Consider the following 27899-nt stretch of genomic DNA (forward strand, 5'->3'; position numbering starts at 1 on the left):
GCTCAGGGTGTCCTCTTCCTGACAGTAATGTGAGTGTAGCAAAGGGCAAATCTCCCACACAGCAGTGAAGAAAACAAACAGGGATGCAAATCCTGCCTAGCGCTGACATGCAAGAAACAGCATAGAGCCAATTTTCTAGGGATGCTCAGTACATCTCTCCAGCTACAACACTGTTTGTTGAACTAAGTGAGCCTGTGAGGGCCTGCATGAGTGCTGACACCATCTGGGATTAAGGAGCACCCCCTCAGTCCGGCATCCAGCTCTATTCTCAGGTAGAGTTAGGAGGTGAAAGGACATTTTTAGGTCAAACACTGGAAAAGATAGAGTCAAAGCTTGGGTTGACTTTCTTGAACGTTTCCAGGGAAGGGGCATCCACAACCTCACGGGGCAACCTGTTCCAGCGTCTCACCACCATCACAGTAAAGAATTTCTTTCTAATATCTAGTCATGTACATCATATAATTCATACATATGCATCATATAATTCTTGAAAAAGTATTAGAACTAAGGATTATCATTTATTATTATTAATAATATTATAATATATAGCTGTATAATATAATATTAACAGTAACAATGAAGTGTATAATATAATAATGATAAAACAATATTGATAATCCAGGATTATCATTAAAACCTGCCTGGGAAGGATGCATTCAGCACCTGGGGTAAGATTTCCAAAGATAAGCTCTTTGATATCTCAGACCAAACCTTCCTGATGCATCTGAAGATGGCATCTTCAGGGGCAGATATTTGCATTCTGCGTTATCTCCAAGTGAAACTGAATCTCATGCAGCAAGTGTAGTTTTCACATACACTGCAGAAGGTACACTATGATTATCCCTGAAGGCTTAGGCTCTCTTCAGCCACCCTGAGATGGCTTCAGCCAGCTGTGACACCTTGACATTGTTTGCCCTGAGGTCTGTCCAGCTCTGGAAGCATGGACAGCTCTGCAATGGGAGCCCTGATTTGCCCTGTTGGAACAATATCCTCTTCCATGGGTAAATACTGGCACTGCAGGCAAAGCCTCTCCAGCAGGAGAGCACAGAGGAGTAGCACTGTGCAATCACTTACGCCAGGGGCACAGAACTGTACATTTTCCCATTTTTCTCTCTCTTGCAATCCTACAGCACCCTCCCCTAATGCTTTTCTTATTGGAATGTCTTCAAACTGAAGTTGACACACCACATGGTTTCAATAAGAATCTGCAAAGCAGACTGTTTCCTGCTTATTTCTGTCTCTTCCAGGCTGTAAAGTAGAGGTCCTGGACCTCACATGGAAAAAAATCAAGAGGGTAACCTTGCCCTGATCTCCCACTGTCCCAGGCTCCAGCAGTACACTAATTTCTTGCAGCAGCACAGAAATCAAAACAGCTCTGAGCAGCATGGGAGGGGAGAGCTCATTCCTGATCTGCATTAATTTAAGCAGTAAGGCTTCCCTTTGTCTGACAAGCTTTTCACTAATAGATCCCTCACTGGCAGGAGCCAAGGTTTAATTACATGATAAATTGTGCAGATGTGGCCATAGAAGAGACACCCGCTGATAATAGAGTATTTTTCCACAATGGCTTGTACCAAGCTGGGTGGAATAAATCCCTGTCTGCCTTTTTTATTTTTTGTTTGCGTATCTGTATCTCATGTAGACTCACTGCACGTCACCTTACCCTCACTGATGAAGCTATTATGGCCAAGGTATGTGCTGAATTGCTTTGTCCTTCTACATCTGGTCAAAGGGAAGGAAGGGGAGAAAGGGATCAAAGCACTGAAGAAATTCCCTGAAGTAAGTATAACATGAGTAAACAATAGCTTATTTTTTCTTAAAATCACATTTGTAATATGATTAATTTAATACCAAGGACAAGGAAGACTTTGCAGAGTGGTGCAGGAAGAAGATTTTTGTGGTGACTGAGGTGACAAGACTGGAGCAGAAAGGCTCAGTCCTAGAGGATCTGGTACATGCTTAGCTGGGTGCAGAAAAAGGAGGAACCACAGCACAGAAAGTAGCTGATAAAGAGACAATTTTCACTGACCGTGTTTGCTCTGCATTCACTCTTTTTTTCCCCCTGAAATAAGAAACCAAGCCAGAAGCCAGAAGAGCAGCTGACGGGCCAGGTGTGTTTGCTCAGGTGGGGTCACACAGTGGCAGCTGGGGTCACCCAGGCCTGCCCTTGGCTGCAGCCTGCATGAATGTAGGGGAGTGAAGGGAGTCACTACTGAAGGACAAGGAGCTGGAGATGGTGCCATAAAAGGAAGCATGTCTGCTTCCTTCTCTCTCCCTTCTGTTCCCCAGATCTTCCCCCATTCATCTACAAGGCTGCTCCTACACGGTCATTGGGACCCACAGAATAAGGTACAGGTGCTCTCCCTTGTCTCCCCTTTGTTCCTGCACAGAACATGAAGGTATCCCCCAAGTCTAACATGAGTATCAACATTGGGTGATCTGAGGGGGAAGAAATGCAGACAGCAATGTCAAAGTTTCAAGGATATGAGAAGAGCAGGATGACTGGCAGCTACACATCAGCAGTCCTTCACGTGAGATAAATAAGCAGAGATGGGCACCACCACCACAATGAGTCTGTCCTGTGAAGAAACTCTTGGGAACATCTGAAAATCTGCATGTGGCAGCAAATAGAAAGTGTTATGTGGGTTTCCTGTAGTACCGCTGTAGGAGAACAGCACTTTGCTGTTTACAAGACCCCGCTTAAATCACCAGTTCACCAATGCTTCATTGACAGCTGGAGTGCCAGGTTTTGGGGGGGAACTAAACAACCTCGCACTTGCTGGAGCATTTAATCAATTTTAATACATGCATAGAACTTTACGAACATGTAAAAAGATGTCAGGCATATGCATGTAGCCACTCTGAGTGAATCACGTACTCTCATCTACACTGAAATGTTCTTTCAGAGACTGGCAGTTCCCATTGTGTTGGATGTACTGCTGCTCTACAGTAACCCCAGGGCAGAGGGGGTTAAGAAGGTTGTGCCTGGAGGTTTCTGCCAGGAGGAGAGTGATACAGAACACCATCAGGTTGTAGAATCATAGAACCACAGAATATCTCGTGTTGGAAGGGACCTGTAAGTATCAAGTCCAACTCCTGGATCAGTACAAATTCTAGTGGGAAGAGATGCGGGTAAGTTGCTTCTGCTAAGAAAAACACAGAAAAACAAACAAACAAACACAACCAAAAAAGATTACCTGAGACCTGCAGAAGCAGTAGAGCTGTTGAGAGTCTGTGGAGAGAAGGAAGAACAGCTGTTCTGATTGGGTTGCCTAATGATCTCAATTTGAATTTTTGCCAAATCATGAAGACTTGTGGTGAAAGCTCCTGTGCTCTGTTCTTCTCTGTACAGTTTCAAGTTAGTTAGAATATTTCTGAGAAGGAGGGTAGAGAAAAATATGCAATTTTGCTCTGTTTTAGAAAGTCAGCATTTCAGCAACATATAGTGTTGGCTCAGTGCAAAGTTTAACAGGATAATTGTCATCTGCATTCCCTCCTCACATCTCCTCATCTTCCATAATTACTGTGAGCATTAAATATAAGCAAAAAAACCCTGCATTTTGCACCTATCCACATGAGCCTTGACAGCAATTGCACTACATGGACTGTTTGTTTCATCTCAGCTGAGCAGGGTTATTTCTGCAACAACATGTGGCTCAATGCACACCTCACCAATGGACTGGGATCTGGATTTGGTCTGTCTAGGATGACTGAGACAATATGTGGAGGTTTGGTTCATCACATTTGCAGGAACAAGCAGACTGAAGGTTCAGAATGTGTTCTATGAATATCTGTTCACAACTTGGGAAGAACTTGCTTTTATGTTATTTGAAGTAAGGAGGTTCTACAAAGGTGGGAATTGGCCTCTTCTCCCAGGTAACAGTGATAGGATGACAGGGATTGGCCTTAGGTTTTGTCAGGGGACGTTCAGGTTGGATATTAAGAAAAATTTCCTCTCAGAAGGAGTGGTGAACCAGTGACACAGGCTGCCCAGGGAGGTGGGGGAGTCACTGTCCCTGGAGGTGTTCAAGAAACATGGAGATGTGATGCTGAGGGACGTGGTTAGTGGACATGGTGGAGATGGGTTGATAGTTGGACTAGATGAACTTAGAGGCCTTTTCCAACCTTTCCTATGATTCCATGGTGTTACCCAAATATAATACTTTTGTAGTTCCCATCATTTGGTGACAGGCAAGAACCAAAGCCATATCAGGATCAGGACTGCCTCGTGGGTCAGCAGTCTGCCATCAGTGTGGAGGGCTGTTGGGCCATGGTTTGAAGACTGCTAGTTGAAGGGTTGTCCTTTTAAGGGGTTGCAAGTTCCAAGTGCTATACAGCAAAGCCTTTTAGCACTTGCTGAACTTTAAGAATATGAACGAAATCCTGAAGATTAATCCTGTGCTTAAATACTTTGATGGATCAATACAGTGTGCAGCATCAGTTCCAGAGGTGGATGGTTAACTGTAGATGACAGAGTATGTTTCACAGTAAATTCTTTGAATCCACATGACTGCTTGTGAAGAGCTCTTGGGAGAGAGGACTTTTTCTTGAGTTGTCCCATCAGCACAGATATCAGAGCTATGGTGGCTAGTGGTAATTCCCAAAGGTATGTGATGACCATGAATTATTTCTTCCCTGCTCTAGAGTGGAAAGGAGCTGTAATTCCTGGTTTTTTTTTTTTGTTTGTTTGTTTTGTTTTGTTTTGTTTCCTGTAAGAACACAGTGTCTCTCACATGAGTCTTCACCTTAATGTGATGATTTCCAAACACTTAACACATTTATTATAGTAGAGATTATCCCATTGCCTGGCTCTGGACATAGGCTATAAGTAAAGAGATCTTCACAGATAACAAACACCTATAGCCATTTTAATGTTGACGATATGTCTTCCCCCTTTATTTCAACCTCTTCATGAGTGCTCAGCATTTGTTACTAAAGCTCCTTTTTTTAAAAAGATATACTTTGACCAAGTATTTATCAAAATAATCTAAACATATTCCATTGTCTTTTCAGAGCTCTGTACAGTGTCTTTCTTTCCTTTCCTTTCCTCCTTCCTCTCCTTCCTCAACCCTGAGTGGATCTCAGTCTGTTCTGTTTGGCTTGATGTAGCTCAGACAGCGTGCACAGCCACCCCATTGCTGCACACATGGCTGGGTTTCAGCCCATCTACAGCATGTGCTGCCTTTTTCCTTCAGTCCGGTAAAGGGTGAGGAAAGGAACTGAGGAAGGCAGTCGACTAAACTCGGTGAAGGTGTTATCAGTGACAAGTAGTTGCAAGGTCCCAGCTCTCTGTTTCACTGTGGCTGCAAGGGACACTCTGGCATTGAAGGCCCAGTGATTATGTCCCCAATGGCACTGCTGTTAGCACCAGGCAGATTTCCATTGCCAAGTGGTGACGACCAGCTTGCCTTGTAGTGTCAACTGACTGCTGTCGCAGTGCAGGATATCCTATATCTGGTGGTAGCCTATCCCCATCTCAGGAACCACTTGGCTTCTGGAGAAGAAATCCCAGGTGTGAATATTATGTATGCAGTTTATGCAGCCAGCTGAGTAGGACCCTGATTCAGAACATCCCCTTGAAAGGTGGCACCTGAGCCACATTAGATGGGACACAGCACTACTGTTCAGGGAACTGAGCAGCCTTGCAGCTAAGGTTATGGTCAGTCATAGAATCATAGAATAGCTTGGGTTGGAAGGGTCCTCAAAGATCACCTAGTTCCAACCCCCCTGTCATAGGCTTCAAACCACTATGTCCAGCACCAGATCAGGCTGCCCAAGGCACCATCCAACCTGTCCTTGAATACTCCCAGGGATGGGGCATCCACAGCCTCTCTGGGCAGCCTGTGCCAGCACTTCACTGTCTTCTCTGTGAAAATCCTGAGAACTTTTTCCAGTATGTTTTCAAAATAAGTTGCTGAAGTTTTCTTATGTGAAGTGATCTTTAGATGAAGATGTAGTGATAGATCTGCAACAGGTGTAAATTGACATTTTGTCCCTGGCTGTTTGTAAAGCTGCACCTCAGGGTCTGGTTCTTTTATTCTTGTTAATTAGCAATTTGAATCAATGGTTAAAAATGTCAAAAGACTGATCCAGTTGTAGAAACACATATTGAGCCATGTTCTCCAGGAGACTGTTCTGAGTCTGGAATTACTCAATATTTTTATTAATGACTTGCATGGTAGAATAGAGAGTTTGCTTATTAAATGTGTAGATGGCACCATCCTGGGAGATGCTGCCAACACAAGAAGATGAGAATAGAATTCAAAATAAGCACAGGTGCAAAGTATTATACTGATGTGATAGCAGTCATCTTAAAAGAGAGAGAATGACTTGTGGGCAGCAGCTCTGTGTTCAGCGAGGTGCTGATTCCACCCTTGCTATCTAACCAGGTACTTCACTTAAATAGCCAAGTAGAAAGTTTCTACTTTTTAACTGTTCTGCAGCAACGATAAGGTCTGTAGAAATGCTGTTCAAAACAGGTGTGACCACCAGAGGAGAGCAGCAAAAACGATAAGAGGTCTCACAAATGGTGAGAGAAAACAACATATGCAGGATAACCAAGGAGACTGGGCCTTCTTGGTGTAGGGAAGAGATGACAATGGGAAACATAAAGTATATCTCAAACAGCAGCACCAGAATAATCTGCTGCTGTGATTGTGCAGCTGTATAAACAGGTCTCCATTGGGAACGATTAGCTCATTGACTTGCAGTCATTTGCTTCACTGTTGTACACTCATCTGCAATATGCCCCACATTTCTGTTCCAGGGTGTTTCTGCTGGGACAGAGATGCCTTGCCAGGAACAAATTCAGGCCCAGAAGTCTAGTTTTGATGTTGGATCTTGCAACCCTTTGTATTATCACAGGTCTGGGTTGTCTAACCACTGTCTTGTTACAATTCCTAGAAATATGTGCACTCATTGAGAGCTGGCTAAATGGTTAGGAAGGAAGGAATCAAACCTGGTTAAAACCTCCGCTCAAATGAGCTATAAGAACGAGAAGGATTGTGAGGGGGAGATGGTAAAGTCACACGTGGGGATTAAACCTTCAGAAAGACTGAAGTGTCAGAGCCTAAAGAGACAATGCCTTGGTTTCTGTCATCACCTGATAGTGTTCTGTTGTCTGCTGGGTTCTCATCTCCATGTCCAAGCTGTGCTTTCTGCAGCTTTCCTCCTCTCCTTCCAGCAGATGTGGGCTGCAGCCAGACAGCACCTCCCTCCATCCCAGGCTGCTGCAGTACTATCTTGCCTGGGCAGGTGCTTCTGTTTCTCTAGCTGCTGCTCTCTGTCCTTGTTTGTGAATTTCCTTCCTTTCCTGCTGGTTCTGGCCCCCAAAACAGTCTTGAGGAAAAGAAGTGGGCATGGTGATGATGGGTTGATGATTGGACTAGATGATCTTACTGGTCTTTTCCAACTCTAATGATTCTGTAATTCTATGATTCTAAGTCTCAGTGCAAAGATTGTAAACAACAGGGAGATAGGAGCAAAATAATTTTCTTGGTTACCCTCTATGGTGTCTTCTTTCTGTTCAACAGGTTTCTTTCTACCATGCAAGTGGAAATCACAGTGAGATTTCAGTGACAAGTGGGCCCTTTATGTATTTTCAATTCCAGTGTGTGAATGGCAGAGCAAGTTATACTGAAATTAATCTAGTATGAAGGAAGGGAGCAGGGAACCTCTGAACAGGAAAAAGCAGTGGGCTTAAATTTCAGCAGACAGTAGAACTGTTCCAGCAATATGGACAGTCAAGTGCTATATTGTCTTCCTTAAGAGATCTGCACTGTGTTTATCCCCAAATGTTTTTCAAAAACAAATTGGACAGACATTCCTCACCCTTTGGGAACACTTACTCAGGTGTGGACTGAGCCTGCCCTAGGGCTGCAGGCACAGACTGGCTACCTTGCTCTGCTTCATCCAGTTCTCTGTCTCTCAGATTCATTAACAGACAGGATTGTTCTGTGGCACTTTCTGGCAAAAATAAGCAGCAGTTATGGCATGCTGGTTCCCTGATAGGAATTGAGAAGCAGAAGAACTGAGGGTGCCAACTGCAAAGAAGTGAGGCTTTCAAAAGTGTGCCTTAAAATAGCATTAGTTATTGTAAACCAAAATCACAACGAGTAAATAAAGACGAAGACTTTGCAAACAGGATGAGAACAAGTCATACATGAAGGAAGGTTAGTCCTACTGATAATACAGAAATAAAAAATGAGAGAAACTCTGAATTTATGTCTTAAACAGTGGGTGCTCAGCTTTGTATGTTTAAATGACTGATTTGTCTTAGTTTCTGAGGAAAAACTGTTTATGAAAATTGGAGGTCATGAACAGGTAGGAAACTGCATGAAGACAAGCTCACAGCAAGAGGAATACTCTGAGAATGAAGGTCTGAAATGTCTCCTATTGCTAATGCAAAACAGCCTCCTCCTACACCTGAGAAACAGCTATACTCACTCTGTTGTTCCCTGTAAAGCTTCTCTCTCTTCTTATGCATCTAGAAAATCCTGTGTCTTGTCACACTTCTGATGTCTCTTACTTGCATTTTTTCCTGCTTTTCAGTTTTCCATCAATCTGAGCCAATTTAACAAATGAGAAACAGTGGAACAGACAGCACATAATTTGATTACGTATATTTTCTTAAACATTTGCCCATACTACAGAGTACTAATTCTAATTCACCACTACTGTTTTTAGCCTACTAAAGCCTAAAAAGAGACAGAAGTTATAAGACTGGTCCAGATGGACATCCTGCCTCCCTGCAGTCAATGGAGATGAATGGGTATTTTTAGGGAGAGGTTTATGTGAAGGTATTTGTTTCTCACTACTGCCATCATATTGTCTTTCTCAGCAGCCATAAAGGGAATTATGTATGGTAGACATCCAGGTTCAGTCAGAATCTCACTGCTTGTTTCTAAATAATACAACCCTTTCTACTTTTATAGACAAAACAGATTTGATATTACATGACAACGTAGGTGTGATTTCTGGGTTTGTTGCTCTGCTTTTCTCATGAGACAATGAGTTATTGTGCAGGAACGCAGTTGTAGTAACACATCTCACCCTCCCCCCCCCAAGCTGCAGATCAGGGAGGTTTGGCAGGATGTGTGTTACACCTGATTTGTACCTAAATGTAGTGGCCACTTTGGACATAGGAGCTGCTGGGGACTTGGCTACTGAGAGCTGGTGGGTGGCAACCATTACCTTGGTGAAAGTGTGGGAGAAAAACCAAATGGCCTGGAGCACACAGAAACACAGCCATTCACCAGAAAGAACCCCTCTCTAATTACTTACTTCTCTTTTGGTGGATGCTCTTTATCTCCACTCCCCCCTGAGTTCCCAGGCACTTACTACCATCAGCCCTTCATACAGCTCAATGAGAACACATCACTGAGATGATCTGAATATCCATTTCTTCTGCCTTCTTGTTCCTGTTGATATGTCTCTTCCATTTTCCTGTACGTTTTATTACCCTCAGGGGCAACAGCCTCAGCAGAGTTTTCTTGTCCTTCACTTATCTCTTGGCCAAACACTGTTGGACCCTTCCCTGCTCCAGAAGCGTCTGGTTTGCCATATCTTGCTAAAAAGAGAGCATGATACCCAACATAGAGGGTAGAATGGATGGCTGAAGGTTGAGATGCAATTTCTACTTCTAAATTATGTTGCTAAAAGAAACTTTAAACTTCTTCTAGATTAGCATATCTATTCTTTTGCAGGGAGTTCTACCAAATACATAGTAGAGGGAGTGATAGGAGTGATAGGAGCAGAATTTCCTTACCTGCTAGCGAAATAAAATGTATTACCTTTTTTTTTTTTAAACTTAGAAGTTTAGAGAATGAAAAAGTAGAAAAGAATCAATCATCTCCCATTTGACCCTGCAGGTTAGTAGGTTGTTTCGTTGGTTATAAATGGGGAAAATGATACTTTCCCAGTCCTAGAGTGACAGCACTACCCATTCCTCATGGCTGAATCCCAACCCACTCCCCCACCCCCTTGTACACCATGGGCTCCTGGTGCCCTGGGACCCCTTCCTGTGCTGCTGGGAGCAGATGGGCATCTCTTGACAGGATCCTGCCAGTGCCTGTGGGTCTGCAGCACTGCTGCTGGAGGTGGTCTGGGGCAAGAAAAGTATAAATGAATGTGGGGATCCTGAATTTTCTTTGTGGTGTTACCACTGGGTCCCAGTTGTTTCTTTCTGCTTCTTCCTGTTCTTGTGCAGCCAAGGGCAGGTCTGAGTGTCCCTGTCTGCCCCTGTGTGACTGCATGAGCAAACACACCTGGCTCACCAGCCATGGTTGCATGGTCCTTGTGATGAAAAACATCTGTCCTCTGGACTCTGACACCTGCCTTGAAGGATCAAAATTAATGTCCCAGTCTCATAAAGAAAATGGGCTGTGTCTCCATCACTTGGGGTGATCTTGTGGTGCTTTCCACAAAAAGGCTCGTCCAGATTCCTGTTGTCACCATTAGCAGATATTGTTACCTACACAGAAGTGTGGATCAGTAGAAGGAGAATGCAGAGTGAAGACTGGAAAGGCAACGTCAGCTCTTGCGGGGGTAGGAACACAGCAAACAGTGAAAGAGATCCTATCCTGCTCTAAAACCTTGGGCCTCAGGATATATTCCTAAATTATATTCTCTTCTTTGCCTCTTGAACAAAGAATCAGCTCCTGCTAAGCTGGGCTGTGGTCTTTAGGGAGCGTTGGTTATCTGTGTGTGAAGAGATCCTTTCAAAAACAGGGATTGAAATTCATCTCTCCCTGCATTGTGCCATCCTCAGAGACTCAAATTCAGTACCACCTTTCTGGATAAACTGCCACACACATTCCTCCCCAGTGGCATTTATTTTGCAGTTACTTTGAGACTTGCTGAGGGCATCTCAGCATGTCTGACCAGTTAAGCTTGTAACAAAGTCCTATGTTTTTTATTGAGGTAAAAGTGCCAGTGGAAACAAAATGATACTGAAACCATAAATAGCCTATACATCTTGGTTGCTCCGAAACTAATGCCTCCTATTTATTTCCTTGGAAACTACAACTGATACAAAGAGCACAATAACACTACTTGATAGTGCGAATTTTCAGCTACGAAAAGCTATTTTTCAACACAGTCACCACCATGAACTATGCATTTTCACCAGCAATGAATAAGAGTCTGCATGTTGTGCTCATAGCCACCTGCACCAGCGGTGGTGACCCACTGTCACTATTACTGCTGCTGAAGTGCACCACCCACAACCTCATTGTGCTCACATCCACTATTTGTTCTCCATAAATCTTCAGCAAACGTCAGTGAATGTCAATGGGCATCATTTTTTCTGCTTGGACAGTTCAGTTCCACACCTTTGCTTCATGTGCACTTCCATGTCAGATGCCATTTTGTCAGACTGCCCCTCTGCTGCCATCTGTCACGCAGCAACAAAATGGAATGGAACACTGGTGGGAGGGCTCAGCCTCTACTGACAAACCATCAACATCTGCCTTTGACATCACAGGCCAACATAGCAAAATAGGAGGCATTATTTTCAGAACAGCCTTTTATATATATATATATATATATATATATATATATATGTATATATATACCAGGTATTATCTTATATATATATACATATATACCTTACCAGGTATTCTATTCTATGCAGCAGAGGGATAAAGAGACACAGGACATGAGTTCAGGGATGCTTTGTTCAGATCAGGTCCCTTGTGTTACTTTGTATGGTTTGACCAGTCTTTCCAGCTGCCCAGTAGTAAGTAAAATGATTGTAGCAGTTTCACTCAAAAGGCAAACATTCACATGGCCAAGCATCCGCCAAGAGAATCAGCATTAACCTTCTATCAAGTTTCTCTCTAAGCACCATCAGCACAACAAGGACAACATAGGTCTTCCTATAGCACTTCAGTTACGGTGGGCACCTCTACTGCCCCAGCATTTGCTGCATGTTGGTTGTCAAACTGTTCTTTCAAGAGAGCTCCTCACTGGCACGAGAAACAGGTCAGCAAGTACTGTGTCGCTGCCTGGGTAGGAACTATTGTTCCTACAGTGACTGTTGACAAATTGATGGGGAAACCCAAGCTGACTAGACAGGGTATAAGTTCCCCTGTCCGTACACCAGGTCCCCTTCAGATGCGGAGTGGAAGAGATGAAGGTGCTCACACCAGCAGCACTCATCCTGCTCTTCTTTTTCTACACTGTGGATGCACGGACACGTGAATACACTTCTGTCATCACTGTGCCCAATGGAGGCCACTGGGGAAAGTGGGGCATTCGGCAGTTTTGCCACAGTGGCTACGCCAATGGATTTGCACTGAAGGTAAAATTCTCCCTGTTTTCTTTGCCTCCTGTTTCTGTGCCCTGCTCTATGTTTCCTTGAGGGTCTTCCCCAGACTCTGAGGGATTTCTAAAGTGCTTCTCCTCCTTCTGACTGTGCATACTGCATATCAAAATCTGAGCCTTTGGGAAACAGTAGCCACCAGAATTACACCAGCAAACTAAAAATATGGTTATCTATCAATTAATTCATTTGTTTTCAGGACAAAATGCCTCATATTAGATACAGTAAAACAGGACTACTTGCCAGAATTGTTTTGTTGTCAGACTGGGCAGGGGTGTGCAGGCATATTCATGGCCTGCCTGTGGCTGGCTTTGCTGGAGGAGGCCACATTTATGCCAAAATCAGGGTTCAGGAAAGCTGGCAGCCCTCTCTACTGTGTCCCCTGCGACTGAATCTCTCCCCTACTTGTCAAACCAGAAAGAGTTTAAAAAAAAAAAAAACACAAAGAAGAGCATGTTGCTTGTGTTATGTAGCTATATAACTGTTTCCTGGTGTGACAGACATCTTTTCCTACATGTTTTTCAAGGCATTTTTTTTTTTTTTTAGTACAGAAAGTAATTAGGACTTTTTATGACAGGCACTTAGAGGGCTTTTCCTGGGCCTTCTCCATCTTGCCTTTACCTCTGTCCGTGTGTTTCCTGCTGCAGGTTGAGCCTTCCCAGTTTGGCAGAGATGACACAGCTCTGAATGGCATACGGCTGCGCTGCCTCGATGGCTCAGTCATTGAGTCCTTGGTGGGGAAGTAAGTCACACTGGTTCCTCCCCCATTTGTCATGCACCAGCTCACAAAATATCCCTAAGCATCACCATTTATTAGGGTCTCTTCTTTGACTTACTTTGTTTTCTAAGAGCTGAAATAGAAAGTAAAATAATGTGAGTGGTTGGGTTTTTTATTTCATTCATTTTTAGGGCAATTAAATAGGGATACGTCACATCACCATCTTCTGTTTGCTCTCAAAATTTCTGCAGAGCACTATGAGCACCTAAGTTACGTTCCCAGGGCTACAGCCCCTCTTGGAAATCTGCAACATATGGGACAAATGAGGAGAAAGGGATTTTTAACCACATCTTCAGAAACTTTGTCTGAAGTCCTAGCCCTGCTGAAGTGAACAGTGCTCCTCAGGATGGCAGAGTGTTTACTATCACTGTTCTCTTACGTGTACTTGTGAGCCAGGTCAGGGATTTATCATAAAACGTGTTCCATAGAGTTTCTAGCAGTAATGTCACTATCTGGAATTTTCTGTTATTTTTTTCTGATAAGATACCAGTAAAGGGAAAGGTACATCCAAAGAAAGACACAGAGTGCATCAGGACATTGTGATAGTCACTGCTGAGAGCAAGGAGCCATTAAACTTGAGGGCAGTGTGGGAAGGAGAAAGGGTGCAACCAATGACCTGCAGAGCCCAGAAATTCCTCTATCTACTTTTCTTGGCAGGTGGGGCACCTGGACCAGCTTCCTAGTTTGCCCTACAGGGTACTTGGTCTCCTTTTCACTGAGATCAGAGAAGTCTCAAGGAGGAGGTGATGACACAGCCGCCAACAACATCCAATTCAGATGCTCAGATGAAGCTGTTCTAGTAGGTGATGGACTATCATGGGGAAGATTTGGCCCATGGAGTAAAAGATGCAAAATATGTGGTCTCCAGACAAAGGTAGAGTCACCACAGGGACTTCGTGATGATACAGCGCTCAACAATGTGAGGTTCTTCTGCTGTAAATGAGCATTTGCCCCATCTTCATCACTGCCCCACACATCCCACATCACACATCAAATGAGACATCATCAAAGCTTTGCTCTAACTTTATAGAGGGAAATGTCTGTGACTTGCTGACTAAATCCAGCTTTTTGATCTGGAGGGAAGAGGTGAGAGACAGAACCATGAAAGAAACAGCAAAATGGAAAGACAAAGGAAGAACAATTCCAAACAGAAATGAAGTGGAGGGGAGAGACTCATTTTAGTGACTTAACTTCTTGTGGATTAACTCCTTGAACCTTTGGCTTCTTGTGGCTTAGCTTCTCCTTGTGTCTTGTCATGCCATCTTGGTAGGTACTTAGATCATGCCTTAAATGATGATAATTCTCATAGCCTCTGTTGCTTTACCATAACTTCTCAGTTACCCAAGTGTATTACATTTAATACATTACATTATGTAACAGCTAGTGTACCACTGTAAAAAGACCCAATCTCTGACAATTGCCTACAACAGTGGAATAGACTTCTCACCTTCCTTTGCTCTGACTGGTGAGTTGCTTTCAAGTTTGCTTTGCTTGTTTGTTCCTTTATTTGAAACAATATTTGACCTCTCGACATGACCAATAGGGAAGAAAGGATATTAGTTTGGAGATGTGCTTTAACCCAGAAGGCAGCTTAGCACCACACATCTGTTTACTCACTCCCCACTCTCAGTGGGATGGAGGCAAGAATGAGAAAAAAACCCCACAAAGTAGAACCCATGGGTGGAAGTAAGAACTGTTTACTAATACAGAAAAGGAAGAGAAAAAAATAATGATAATGATAATATACACAGAATCATAGAGTTGCTAAGGTTGGAAAAGACTTTAAAGATCAAGTCCAACCACAACCTGACCATACTACCCTAACTCTAACAACCCTCTGCTAAATCATGTCCATATACATATATATATATATATAATAAGAGATGCGCAATGCAATTTCTCGTCACCTACTGACTGATGCCCAGCCAGTCCCTGAGCAGTAGCTGCCTCCTGTAGCCAACTTCCCTCAGTTTTACAGCTTCTGCATGACACCATGTGGTGTGGGACATCTCTTGGTTTGGTTTGTGTCAGCTGTTTTTGCAGTTTAATTTTGTCAAGAGTTGTATGTGTATTTTTTTAGTAGTCTTCTAGGTCATAACTGAGATCCTGCCTTAGGGAACACGGTTAAAAAGTGTACTTACACTGTGCATTCACATAAATGCCATGTGCCTGAGTTGTAGCTCTCTAAACCGCTCTTGTTTCTGTTTTGGATTGTGCTCTGCTTGTTCGCCTAGCAGTTAATGCAAAACTCAATACTGGGGGCCTTGTTTTTTTGTTTGTTTCCCTCAGGCTTCATGCTCCAAACAGAATTAGGGAGAATCCACAATAAAAATAAACTCAACATAATTCATCTATTTTTTATTCTCAAATTTGCTGAATAAGTTTGGAGTCAGAACCTTGTCCTGTTGTGCCAAATACAAAAATTGTACTCTTGGTTTTGGGAAAATGTGCCTGGAGTTTATTACCAAGCCCTATGTCTGAGCTAATGCCTCTCTGACAAGAGTTCAAGAAGACTTGTAGTCTCTCTGAGCATCTTCTAGGAAGTGTACCTGTTGCTCTTCTCACAAAGCAACGGATCTTTCTGCACTTTGGACAAGGCAGGGGCATGGTGCTGCTGTGCTCCAGGTGACGGGCTGGGCTGTGGTGTCCATGCACAGCCATGTGGAGCAGCACGGAGCTGATGGATGGAAGTTCCTTCTTGCAGTTCACTTCCTGTACTTAGCACATATGCAACAAACATCACTTTTTTAACTCCGTCCATGAGAAATTTTCTTCTTGTCACCTGCATAAAAAATTCTACAGTAATAACCACATTTTCTTTTAAGAGCAATGTAAAAGCAGCTAAAAAGCAGAACAAGCGTAATATTTGCTATGTTTAAAAGAGTTTTGATAAAAAATCAGGGGATTACTGTGGAGTAGCCCACTGGTCTATCTCTGTACTGTTCCTGGTTGCAGTGCTCCACATCTGATGCCTGCTGCAATAAAGTTTATCTGGCTCAGGGAAGCGAGGGTATGAATTTTATTGGTGAAAACAACACCCATCACAGTATGTTCATTGGAGGTTGTGATGTTTTCCTGTGCTGGCCTGTGGAGCACACAGCAAAGTTTCATGATGTTTGTGTCATTTTGCCTCCTAGTTCCCATTTTTGACAACATGGGAATTTTCCAAGTGGTGGGTGATAAATGGAGAAGTCAGCCATACAGAACTCAGGCTTGATCGGATCTGCAGCAGCTAGCAGAGAATAAGACACTTCTCTTGGCTCTGTCAATACAGTACAAGTTGTTGAGTCTCATCTTCTTCCTGAGGCACAGCTGGAATAAATGAATTCATCTCCACTGACATCATTCAAAGTTATTTCACTTGAAGCAGTCCTCAAAGCCTCAATGATGCAAGAAGAAACCTCTTATGCATTTTATTTAATTATAAAACACGAACAAAAAGACATCCCAAATGAAAAAAAGGAAAAGAAATAGAAAAAGAAAAAGGAAAAGATGTAGGAAAATGAAATAAAAAAGAAAAAGAGGAAAACAAACTTTCCAGGTCTGAACCTCTGGTTAAAACTAGTATAGCTCTGATTTATTTAATCTAAAGATGCAATTTATTTCTTAACTTCTTAATATGTTTGTTATAACTGAGTATTTATTCAGTGATCCTTTAACGGCTCTCCGTGCTGCACCTGACTGCAGACATTTTAAGCACACAATTCTTTTTTCAGATGAATGCTCATTTTGCAAAACCAGCCCAGTCAGCATTTGAAATATAAGGGATTCATTGCTTCAAGGAAATACTTTGTAACTTCAGTCTCCATTTGGGATTTGCTGAAAAGCTCCATATTTATCATATATTCAGCTTTTTATAAACATTCAAATCCCTCAGCTCTAGTACTTAGTAGCAAAACAAAACAAAACAAAAACAAACAAACAAAAACCCACCCCAAAATAAAACCAACAAAATACCAAAAACATAACAGCAATCAAGGTTGCAACCTTTTTTTAGCAAGCTGACCTAAACTCAATGAAAACTACATTGTGATGCTATCACTGTTAGTAGCAGTTTGGGATTGACTTGTCCCTTTTTTTAAAGACACACAGATATGGTTTCCAGACATAGAGTGTTTTCAAACACCACAAGTGGACATACTTGAATTTGCTTCTAATTGTTTGCTTTCCATTTCCTTATGAGATAGGGAATATTTCAGCTTACAAACTGACTATCCAGTACAGTTAGTGAGGTACAATACGAGGACATGAGAATAAAAACAGTTACAATGTGTTGTGATGACATAGATGTTGACTTAACCAATAATAAAACACAAGAGAACAGCATAAAATTGTGCCACGGTGAGTTCAGACTGCATGTTAGGAAACATTTCTTTACTGTGAGAGGGTGCAGCACCACTCCCCCTGCTACCCGTGGAATGGGGGAGAGAATCAGAAAAAAAAAGTAGAACTCATAAGTTGAGACAAAAAACTATTTATTGAGAAAGAAAACAAAGAGAGAAATCATAGTAATGAGAATATATAAATACATATGGTCACAAAACAAGTGATGCACAAAGCAATTGCTCACCACCTGCTGACTGATGCCCAGCAGTGGCTGCCTGCCTGGGCAACTCCCCTCAGTTTGCCAAGTTTTCTCACATGGTGCCACATGGCATGGAATATCCCTTTGGCCAGTTTGGATCTGCTGTCCTGGTTCTGTCCCCTCACACCTCCATGCGCCCCCTGCCCTTACCTCCCTTGCTGGCAGGTCTGTATGAGAAGCTGAAAACTGAGATGTCCTTGGTTCTGCTTCTTCAAAACAACTAAAATATCAGTATGTTATCTACACAGTTTTTTTTCTAAACACCAAAACATAGCATCATCCCAGACACTAGAAAACAAAAATAAACTCTGTCCCATCTGAAAGCAGAACACCTAGAGAGGTGGTTGATGCTGCAAGCCTATCAGTGTTCATTCAAGAGGCATTGGGATTATGTCATCCGTGACATGCTTCAGCTTCTGGTTAGCGATGAAGTGGTCAGGAAGTTGAGCGTGATGATCTTCAGAGGTCTCTTCTGACTGAACTATTCTGAACTGCTGCCTCCATTGTCTTCCTGAGTCTGGGGAGTCCTTTTGCTAAGACAGTGAAAGTTCCACACACTTTACAGAAGATTTAGAGAGGCAGCTACTGGTGCCCTTCCATCAGAGTGATGAGGACAAGTAAAAATTGTCATGTAATCTATATTATGGTACTGTGTGATCAACATCACCAGCAAATGCAAAAGCATGACATTTCAAATGCTTTTTGTCAGCACGGGAGTAAATTGCAATCCTGGAATGACATGCTTTGTGAATCTAAGTTTTCTGTACTGACAGTATCCCAAATGATCAGTTATGTCTGGGGAAAGAGGTATGGTAGTTTCTCTGTTCCCTTGATAGTGTTGGTTTCTAAGAAAGCTAATTCTTGGAATGGCCATTAGTGCTGAACTAAAGTACCTGAAAGAAATAATTAGTTTTCTTCTCAGTGATTTGTTCAAGAACTGGTGATTATTTTCTGTATGTGTATATGCAGGTAACTGAAACAATTTGAACTTCAGATTTGATATTTCTTCTCAGGCCAAACTGGAAGACACAGAACATCTCCTTCTTCTCTGCAAAAGAATGATTCAGTTGAATTTTGAGGTTGTACTGGGGAAAGAATTATTCACGCCATCAGCTAAACTGACCTTTTATGCTTCCCTATTATGCCTGATGTAATACAGCATCATGTTGGTGTGCGAATATACACTCCAAACAAGAGTGGTTCCAAGAAATGTTTGGAAAACTGAGCACTTCCTCCTCTTCATGTACTTTCTCTTGTATTTATCAGCAACTTCAAAAATCAAATGGGTATGTTCATCTGAATACTGACGGAATGCTTTCATCAAGGCCTTCTCTGATGGTCCAATTGTGTAACATTGATCATCTACAAAAAAGATGGAATGGGTCTGCAATTTAGAAGCTTGAGCAAAGAGGTCTCTGCTATTTACTGCACTAGTTCAAGATGTTCTGTACCCTAAGGGTACAGGAATTTAATGCTTTCAACTGAAGTAAGAGACCAAAAGCATCAGAAAAATGCACTGGAACTGATATGGCTGAAAACGTGAATCACTGAAAACTGAGCAGCCACAACTGCATTACTTTCAAAGGTTGCGCAGTGGCACATCTAGGATCCAGGAACATGCTGCCAAAGAACTGCCAGACAGTTCCTGTGAGATGACAACAGGATCAGTGGCTGTAAGTTGTGTTCATTTTAATCAAGATTTGAGATAGCTTCTACTAATTTGGCCTTAGAAACCTTGTGCTCATGGCTTCTTAGTGCCTATGCTGTATCATTCCTTCTATATGAGATAAACAATCTCTCCATCACAAAGGTGTTCTGAACATCAAGTTACTAGTTTTTGCAAGATGTAGAGAAAAAAGCTGGAGATGATTTAGCTACATATAATTGTAGATGCTATACACGATAGAGATATGCACCATGCAGCTCATGCTCAATCTGTCATAGTTACCTTTACTAGCCCTTAAAGCCAACCCTAATTAACTGAAATAATTATCAGTGAGGAAACAATTGAAAACATCTGTTTTGGAATTTTCAGAGTGTAAATATGTGGAAATGTTGCCACGGAAAGTGAGCAGCACAGAATGTTAATCTGTTGCCTCTGAAGAGAAAAACAGCAGGGCCTTGTAGATGATGGGATTCATGAAGGGTTGAATTCTGGCTTTCATCTTCCCCCACAGGACTGAGCCTTTGGGTACGCCCTTGCGATTCAGGACTGCGTATCTGTGGCACTGTGCTCAAACACTATGACTTGGATTGAGATGTTGTTGCATGGTTTGGAACTGCCTGCTTTGTTTCCATCTCTGCAGAAATTAAACTTAGCCCAGGCAGTCCACAGACTGGGATAATGAAGTTAGAAACTGTTGTTCTGGCAGAAAAAGGAGATGTAGGGTACCACTGTGGCTCAGTAAAAGCTGTGGAGACTGAATGAACAAGAGGTCCTGGGGAAGGTCTCACCTGGCAGCTCAGAAACAGAATTAGCAGGAATGCGGCAACTCCAGGTGTATGAAAAATATTTTTCTCTTTAGTTGATAAAGTTGAACCTTTCTTAGAGACTTTCTGTTTCAGAGCATGTTTCCTGCACTTTCCATGTCCCATCAGAGAAAAGGTTTGTAGACAGATCATCTCACAGCACCTTACAACATAGATAAAATCTGTGTAGCTTAGTAAGTTATGAAGGCTAGTGTGACACTTACACTACTTGGATGAAATTTGCCTGCACTAACAATTGGGCCTCCCCAGCAAAGAGTAACAAGTCTTCTGTCTTGATCACCCAAAACCCATTCAGTGGCTTCAGTGTAGTATAGGCTGGTGTATTTCTTAATGAACTTCAGCCATTACAATAGGCACCAGTGGCCTCCTTAGCATCTGTGTTAGTGAAAACTATGGAAGTTTCTGTAATGTTGTAAGACTATTTGTATCAACTTAACTCAGTCTGTGGAAAATGACAACATTTTAAGAGGGAACAGGGCAGCATGAGAAGTTAAGTGCGCGAGTCTTTGCAGGATGAGAGGACCTGAATAGGTCTGGGATGTCCCCTTGGTGTTTCTGCTGATGCAACACCTACTTCTCAAGAGGAGCACATTCTGTGTCTGTTTTGTGAATCAGTTAGGAGTGAACTGACAAAAATGTACATCAATAGCTTTGTAAAAATCCTTTTGGTCACAGACAGTACAAAGTCTGTCTCCATGCTATCCAAAAATATTCTCTTTTGTCCTAAATTAAGAGATTAATCCCCCAATATAATGCTACGTACAGAAAGTATTTCAATCCTTGCTCCTCCCTTGGTGATTTTTTTTCATGTCAGTGAACTTTTTTTCTGGTGAGATAACCAGAATTAACTGAAAAAAAAAAAAAAAAGCAGCTTTCTTTCTCAGCTTTTGTCACTATCTTGATTATTAGCTATGGCCAATTTTATTATTTGTAGTACGTTGCAATGAAATCGACAACATAGCCGGCAGTGCTATCAGTGGGAAAAAAAATGAAATATATTCTAAAAGTTAATTTGAACATCTTTCTGAGGGGAAAACATGAAAATAAATTCAGCTCTGGTGTTTGTGCTTCACCACAACAGCTATTGCTATGTGCTCACTGGGGAGGGCGCAGTCAGAGGGACAAAGCCCTTCTTAATTTCTGAGACTATCATATCAGAAAACGTACCAACTAAGTGAAGAAAACACCACTTCTATCTCTAGGTGTTTGCAAACAAACAGCTGGGAGCACTTCAGTGCTCTAAGAAAAAACATAACCATGTTTGTCCTCAGGGTCACACCAGAGTCAGTAAAGTTGTGTGCGGATAAAATAGAGGGTAAGTGAGACAAAAATGAACTACATCATCTTCTACATGATCTACCTACTGAGAAATTTATTTTCAAGTCTAGCAGGATGACTGCTTCTTTCCATGTGAGATTCTAACACCTATGCCACGTGCTAAGCAGTTATCCAGCACTACTGCTGTCTCTTACTGCTGTTAAAGGTGTGAGAAACCCAGTGGTGTCCTGCTGGGCTTTCAGACCCATCTAGAAGTTTATCAGTGAGGTATCTTGGAGGTGGCTCACCTTGAATGAGCTACACTATCACACTCTTCCTTGTTAAACAAGCTTTTATATAACAGTTATGGTTTCCATAGAAACATAACTAAATCTTTCCTCCAGCATAAACCCAAAGGCTTTCATAGACCTGGAAAATGTGCTGTGAGTAGTCAAATCATTTTTTATGCTGACACAAAGAATGCCACAGTTGTCACCTAGTGAGATTTCACATGGGGGCAAAATAAGTTTAAATCCCACATTACAGAGTTGCCTTGCAGCATTCAGACATTTTCTGCTATACCATTTCCTTGCAAGGTCAGATTTATAAACCTCTTATGAAAACGTACAGAATTATGTAAGTTAAAGATGGAAAAGATCTTATTGTTCACTCATCTTCTCAAAGCATGTTGGCGAACGCAAAATAAATGAGAACAGAAACAACGCCTATGGTGATAATCTCTTTCTCAGGACTTCGTTGCTGTGAGTCATGTATTTTATGTATTCTTCATGACTACATTTTAGATGGTCTCCTTAACTCTTGGGCCTCTCATTGTGTAACAGGGAAGGCATTCTGTAAAATGGTGGATTTGTCAGGCAGAAAGATTTCCCTGACATTCAGTCTGTTGTCTAATTTCATCCCAGTTTTATCGGGACTCCATCAGCTTCTCTTGGACTTGGTTGAAGACATTTATTGATCTCCTTCTGTGACAGAAGTGGGGCCCATCTGTAGTAACTATTCAGTATTTGGTGGGCATTTTAATGCTTGCAGTTAAAAGAGAGACAAACCATGAAGTCAAAACTAGACTTTGACTATTAGATCCTCCCTTGCAGGATGTTATCCTTTTTTTTTTTTCCTTTCTATTTCCTATTTCCTTTTTTTTTCTTTCTTTTTTCTTTCTTTTAGTAAATGGATAACATGAAAGTCATAGATAATATAACACTCTTCTTGCTCTTTTTGCAGCCTGCATGCTCATTATTTCAGTGCTGAGGTGTACTAGTTTCATGCCAGCTGAGCAGCCAGCAGAAAGAAAATCAGGAATGTTCAAGGCTTTACTATCATTGTGCTCCCCTTGTTGGTTTGTAATCTCTGCTATCAAGGTATGAGAATTTATATACAGTGTCCTTTATAGACAGTTTCCAACTTATTCTCTTCCTTACTCAGTGTTTCTGATTCTCACTTTATAACAATAGCAAGTTGAGGAAAATTCAGAAAACTGATACTGATTGGGTAACAGAAAACTTTTAATACCATTCCTTGTCACTACTAGAGCTCCAAACCACTACTGGTTTCACCTGAAGAAATTTGAATTCATTCTGAGAGCAAAACTTGCTGAGTTATTGTTGCTAGATGCATTAACAAAAATATATGCATTTGGAGGCTGACTTAACAAGGCTGTTTGTCTGAACTTTGAGATCCAGAGCCATCTGTCATGAAGCTTTTCTGCTCTCCTTGTACTTCTGTATGTTTTTTATCAAGTCCCTGTATATTCAGCAACTAATCTATCAAATGAATATTTCAAATGCAGTTTTCATACCCAAAAAGAACTTTCACAAGTGGTCTGAAAATACGTAACTCCAGGAAGTGTTATATATATATCAACTCTCCTCACTCAGGCAAATCTCATCCTACTGGGAAAGCGCACTCAGACCAGGGAATATGCTCATGGAGACTGTCGTTCCTTCACTCTCCCATTTGGTTGCTCATGGGAAGCTCCTGCAAGGAAAAGTTCCCATCCTGCAAGGCTTGATTAGGGGGAACAAAGGTGAGATTTTTGTGCACCATTTTAAAAGTCCATTCATACCCTCATTGTGTTTCTCTCCTACCAAGCAGAGATATTATGCCAATATTGAGATGATTTTCATCAGCTTCGAGTTGTTAGAAATTTAGAAGATGATGTCTCAAAACTAATTATTTGACATTTCTGTCTGGTTGAGGTATTTGCTTGAGGTTAAATTCTGCTTTAAGTTCCAGATGTTCTGCTTATCTATGATAAACATGCTAGATGTCCCTCTTCATGACTTCAAGACTTTCACAAATAAGAACAATAGGAACAGATATCCTTGAGATATGGGCAAAAGCCCAATACAGAATCCAACCATAAGAGTGTCCTTATAAAACCTGTGCCCAAATATGGATAAAGTGAGTAGTGGGATACCTCCCAAAATGACCTCTGAAGACCACCAAAGACCCCCACGCAAGTGCTGAAGATGCAAATATGTTTATGTAGCACAGTACTTGCATAATGTTATGAAAATGTAATAGAGAGGTATGACTTATGCATTAGGTAAGTGTGTACTGAAAACTTTTGACTATAAATAGAAGTCAGTGTGAAGATTTGTGGGAATTTTCCACCTTGAGCCGTGTGCAGAACAAAGTTCCTCTCTAAACTTTTGTCTTCTTGAATGTGTATCAGGAGATTTAAAATCAACAACAAAGCTAGCTACAATTCCCCCAAGCCCCCCAAAGTATGGTGAACCTTTCCACTCATGTCCAGCATACTGAGACCTACTTGATGATTGTTGTCAGTGTTGGAGTGTTTCTTTGGTGTAGATAGACCAGTGGCCACGTTCAGAGCCAGCGGTGACCAGTGAGTAGGAGTGGTGGTAGGGGCTGAAGAAGGGATCAGGGATCAGAATGGTCTGAGTGTGTGATGTGGGAGCAGGACATTGTCTGGAAAGGGCAGGAATCAAGTTTGTGCATTTTATGGTCATAAACAAGGGAAATACAAAATGAAGATGAGGTGGGGTGATGCTGCTTTTGTGTAGAAGCCACATTCATCTAAGTGCATTTTTAATCCTTCTCCCTTGAAGTAGGGGACGGATGCAATTTCCTCACATCACCGTGCAGTGGTGGTGCAATTTGGTGCAGCTGGGTTTTGAAACTACCAATATGGGCACAGCTAAAGGGAATGAGCTAGGGAGTCCTTCTGGTGTTTACCACGGTACGAATTCTGATCTACTGGTCATTTCTATGCTATTAATTGTCATCCCTATTGTTATCCAGTTTCACTCAAGGAATTCATCCTTTGACTTTTGGTCAAATACTTTGACTTCTGATATCCCAGAGAAGTCATTTCTGCCACAGCCCTTCTGTTGTCACACTGACTTCAGGCTCTTCTCCCTGTGTTCAGATTGCAGATGCTGCCTCCTGGCTTGGTTTCCAGTTCAGTTGCACACCCTGTATGTCACTCTCCTGGGTGGAGAAGCCTCTTTTTATGGTACTTGGTGTGGGAGCTTACTGTGCTTTCAGTTTTGAGTATTACTTTTGTGCTTCTGAGACAATGCATGTTGTTTTCTGTGCATATTGTTATCATTCAGGCATGTGTATTTTCTTGCCAGTATAAATACACCTCTTCATTGTCTTTCTGATATATTCCTCCCCGTGTAAAACTAGAAGAACTGTGTGAACTTATTTTCTTGGACTTGAAAATTTAAAAAATAGTTACAGTATTTTAAACAATTATGTTAAGAACTCTGAGATGTGTAAACTAACTTCAGTTCACTGTATGGAAAGACTATGTAATAGCTGTCAATAGCCAATATACATCAACATCAATCCAGAGAAGTTGGAGATACAATCCTGTGTATTCAGATATTTTTTTGCTATCTGAATGGAGTGATTCATAAAAATTGAGCCTGGAAATAAGTATTTCCAGTTGGAAAGATGGAAAGGTTCCTTATGAGCAGCCAGACCAGCAGTTCTAGAAAATGTAGTGACCAGGCTGGGAGGAAGGAAGATGTACTTAGCTCTGCTGTTTTGCTCTGCTCAGGAATGTGAACAGAGAGGGCTGAATCTTTACAAAATACAGAAAAAAATGCATTCTGATTCATCTAATTAGTATAAAGTTTTTGTTTTCTTTTTTTTTTTCCTGAAGTTTTAAATGTAAATGCTGCTGCAACTCATTTAAGCATCTTAGCATAGGCTTAGTGCAGATTCATGAATAACGCTCTCATTTTCAGCACTCACAATTAAAGATGAGTCTGTGCTTTATTAGAATTGAGCTAAATTTAGCTAAAATTATTTACTATGAGTGACAGATGTCTGAATTACAGTGCCTTCAGGTGGGATGCACCTGACTAACACATGCTAAATGTGTTTGTGTGCTGATGAGTAGCAATACCCTCTGGTCCTTGTCTTCTGCTCCTGTTGCAGGAACACCATCTGAGATTCAGTAATAATATAAACTTCCCTTGTTGTTTAAAAGGGAAAAAAACAGTTCTTCTAGCCTGTTGCTGAGATGCTGTATTTCCATCAGACAGAGAGAAATCTTCTGAGTAGCTCATTCTGGGCTGCTGGTCAGCACTGATGGGAACTGAGAGCTTGGTCACAGCCCTCCAGACAGCCAATACTGTGCAAGCTGTCCCAGCTGCAAAACTGATGGTCTAGTCAACAGTGAGGAGCTGAGAATGGTTCGGCACTGTACACGGCCATCCCTGATGATGAGATGAGGAGAAGGGCAAGCAGTCCTCCTTACAGGTGCCTTTCTTTGGGCACAATGAGAGCTGAGGCTTTGAGGAATGGCAGAAATCATCAAGGGATTTAATAAGACTTGAGGAGGGACACAGACGCTGTCTTGAAGTTAAACCAGCTGGAGAAGCAGCTGTGAGATGAGCCATTGTACCATGTCACCATGCTCATCTACAAGTGTAAGAGTTATTTTCTAAAACTTTTTTAATTTAAATGATCTCATTTAAATTGCAACTTAAGGTACTTTGTTGTTAGGGAGCTCCAGGGAGACCAGCTGTTGGTACTGATTTGCTCAGACACACCAAATTCTCTCATAGCCTGTTTGGGATATACACAGGGGTGATCTACATTTCTCTGCAGGGGTCATTCTCCTGTTAAGCTGCTGAGGTACTGGGGGAAGGTGCCAATGAAGGAGCTGAGCTCACTACATGACATCAGGGAAGTTAACAGGAGACTGCTTCTTCTGCCAAGAGCCCAGCCTATTTTCAAAGTCCTTTATCAAACTGGAAAGCATGGCTGCATATTCTCTGCTGTTCAGAAGACTGTTTAGCAAATGTATCAAAATGCATACAATTGTTTGCCATCACTTGAGTCAGCACTGCCCTTCCCCTGCCCTGCTTTCAGTCAACTGAGTGTTAATAGCACGCCATTGGTTTGGCTGTTCCTGAGTGATGGGTGCATGCCTGGGGCTGCTCCGCAGGGCAGAGCTGCCATTACAGTGTGGGGCAGAGGATGGCAGCAGTGCCAGCCATGCTGGGCTGTGAATTGGACGTGCCTGCCCTAAGCAGTGCTTCTTTTGTCTGGAGGCAATTCTCTGGGTCCACAGGAGAAGAATGCTGTCAGATAACTCTGCTGAATTTGGCAAAGCCCTTGGTGCCCTGAAGATGACAGAAAGACCTCAAGGAAGCTGCTTAATAGATGTCTGGAGAAGGTATCCAAGCATCCACAAGCAAAGCTGTGACCTGAATATGGCCTGCTGAAAAGGCAGTCAACAGAGAAACACTTGATGATGAATCACAAGTAGATCATAAAAGCAGCATTCACTTCAGACCATGACATGGTAAAATGGGCTGCTGTTACACTCTGACCATGTCTTTCCTATGACACTGTACTTGCAGGAGTCTTTGTCCTTCAATACAAGTAGAGATTGAAATATTTTTTGGTAGCTGAGATTTCTACAAAGAAGGTAATCATACATCTTGAGTGCTCTAAAGTGCTTGATATTTGTGCCCTCATGTCTAGGAGTTTTAAGGAAGCTGAATCATGCTGTAGGTGGTGAGAGGTTTGCTATAATTTCAGTATAGTCAGTGATCTTCCTTTCCCAGGCAAATCAAGAATGTCCCTTATTGCTTCACTCTTCACATTTGAAGGTCCTGGCAACATCTCCTCACCAGATCTTGAATGACCCTAAAGTTCTCCGTTTGGGAGAAGAGGTGTCTCATCTTGCTTCCAGATGAGATGAGGTGTTGTCCAGACCTGGCTGACTGGATCAGCAGAGGAGTGAAATCTGATGGATGAAGAGCTGTTGGGCAATCTCCCCAAGTTCATGGCATGGGGGTTGGGATTAAATTATGATGCCTTCCAACCGATACCATTCTGTGATTCTATGATCTGTGACTTAAAATTGAGTTAGAGGAGTTCCACCAGAGGATTCTCATTTTCATAGCCATTGTGAAAAAGAATAGCTGTAACAACAGGTTTCACACGATGACTACGAC

At 42.0% G+C, this 27899-nt stretch overlaps 1 protein-coding gene and 1 long non-coding RNA gene across 2 annotated transcripts in view; both read left to right on the top strand.

The window, feature by feature from the left end:
- Positions 1-12112: 12112 nt before the first annotated feature.
- On the top strand, positions 12113-16101 carry VMO1 (vitelline membrane outer layer 1 homolog). The gene is made up of 3 exons (NM_001167761.2): positions 12113-12301; positions 12970-13064; positions 13758-16101. The coding sequence occupies exons 1-3, from the start codon at positions 12131-12133 to the stop codon at positions 14041-14043; spliced, it is 552 nt and encodes a 183-aa protein (NP_001161233.1). The 5' UTR covers positions 12113-12130; the 3' UTR covers positions 14044-16101.
- A 5888-nt stretch (positions 16102-21989) lies between these two features.
- The window catches only part of LOC112531587, a 55568-nt gene continuing 49658 nt past the window's right edge, over positions 21990-27899 (top strand). Inside the window, exons 1-3 of the long non-coding RNA XR_003073473.2 lie at positions 21990-22028; positions 22117-22193; positions 24845-24938. This is a non-coding gene — a long non-coding RNA (uncharacterized LOC112531587). The remainder of the gene's footprint in view (positions 22029-22116; positions 22194-24844; positions 24939-27899) is intronic.

This window comes from Gallus gallus, chromosome 1 (assembly GCF_016699485.2).
Source record: "Gallus gallus isolate bGalGal1 chromosome 1, bGalGal1.mat.broiler.GRCg7b, whole genome shotgun sequence".
In the NCBI taxonomy this organism is placed as follows: domain Eukaryota; kingdom Metazoa; phylum Chordata; class Aves; order Galliformes; family Phasianidae; genus Gallus; species Gallus gallus.

Bases quoted from the DNA above. Each gene is read 5' to 3' on its own strand.
- VMO1 (NM_001167761.2), top strand. From the start codon at position 12,131: ATGAAGGTGCTCACACCAGCAGCACTCATCCTGCTCTTCTTTTTCTAC. The intron at 12,302-12,969 runs GTAAAATTCTCC...TTCCTGCTGCAG, and splicing joins CCAATGGATTTGCACTGAAG to GTTGAGCCTTCCCAGTTTGG. The intron at 13,065-13,757 runs GTAAGTCACACT...TTTTCTTGGCAG, and splicing joins ATTGAGTCCTTGGTGGGGAA to GTGGGGCACCTGGACCAGCT.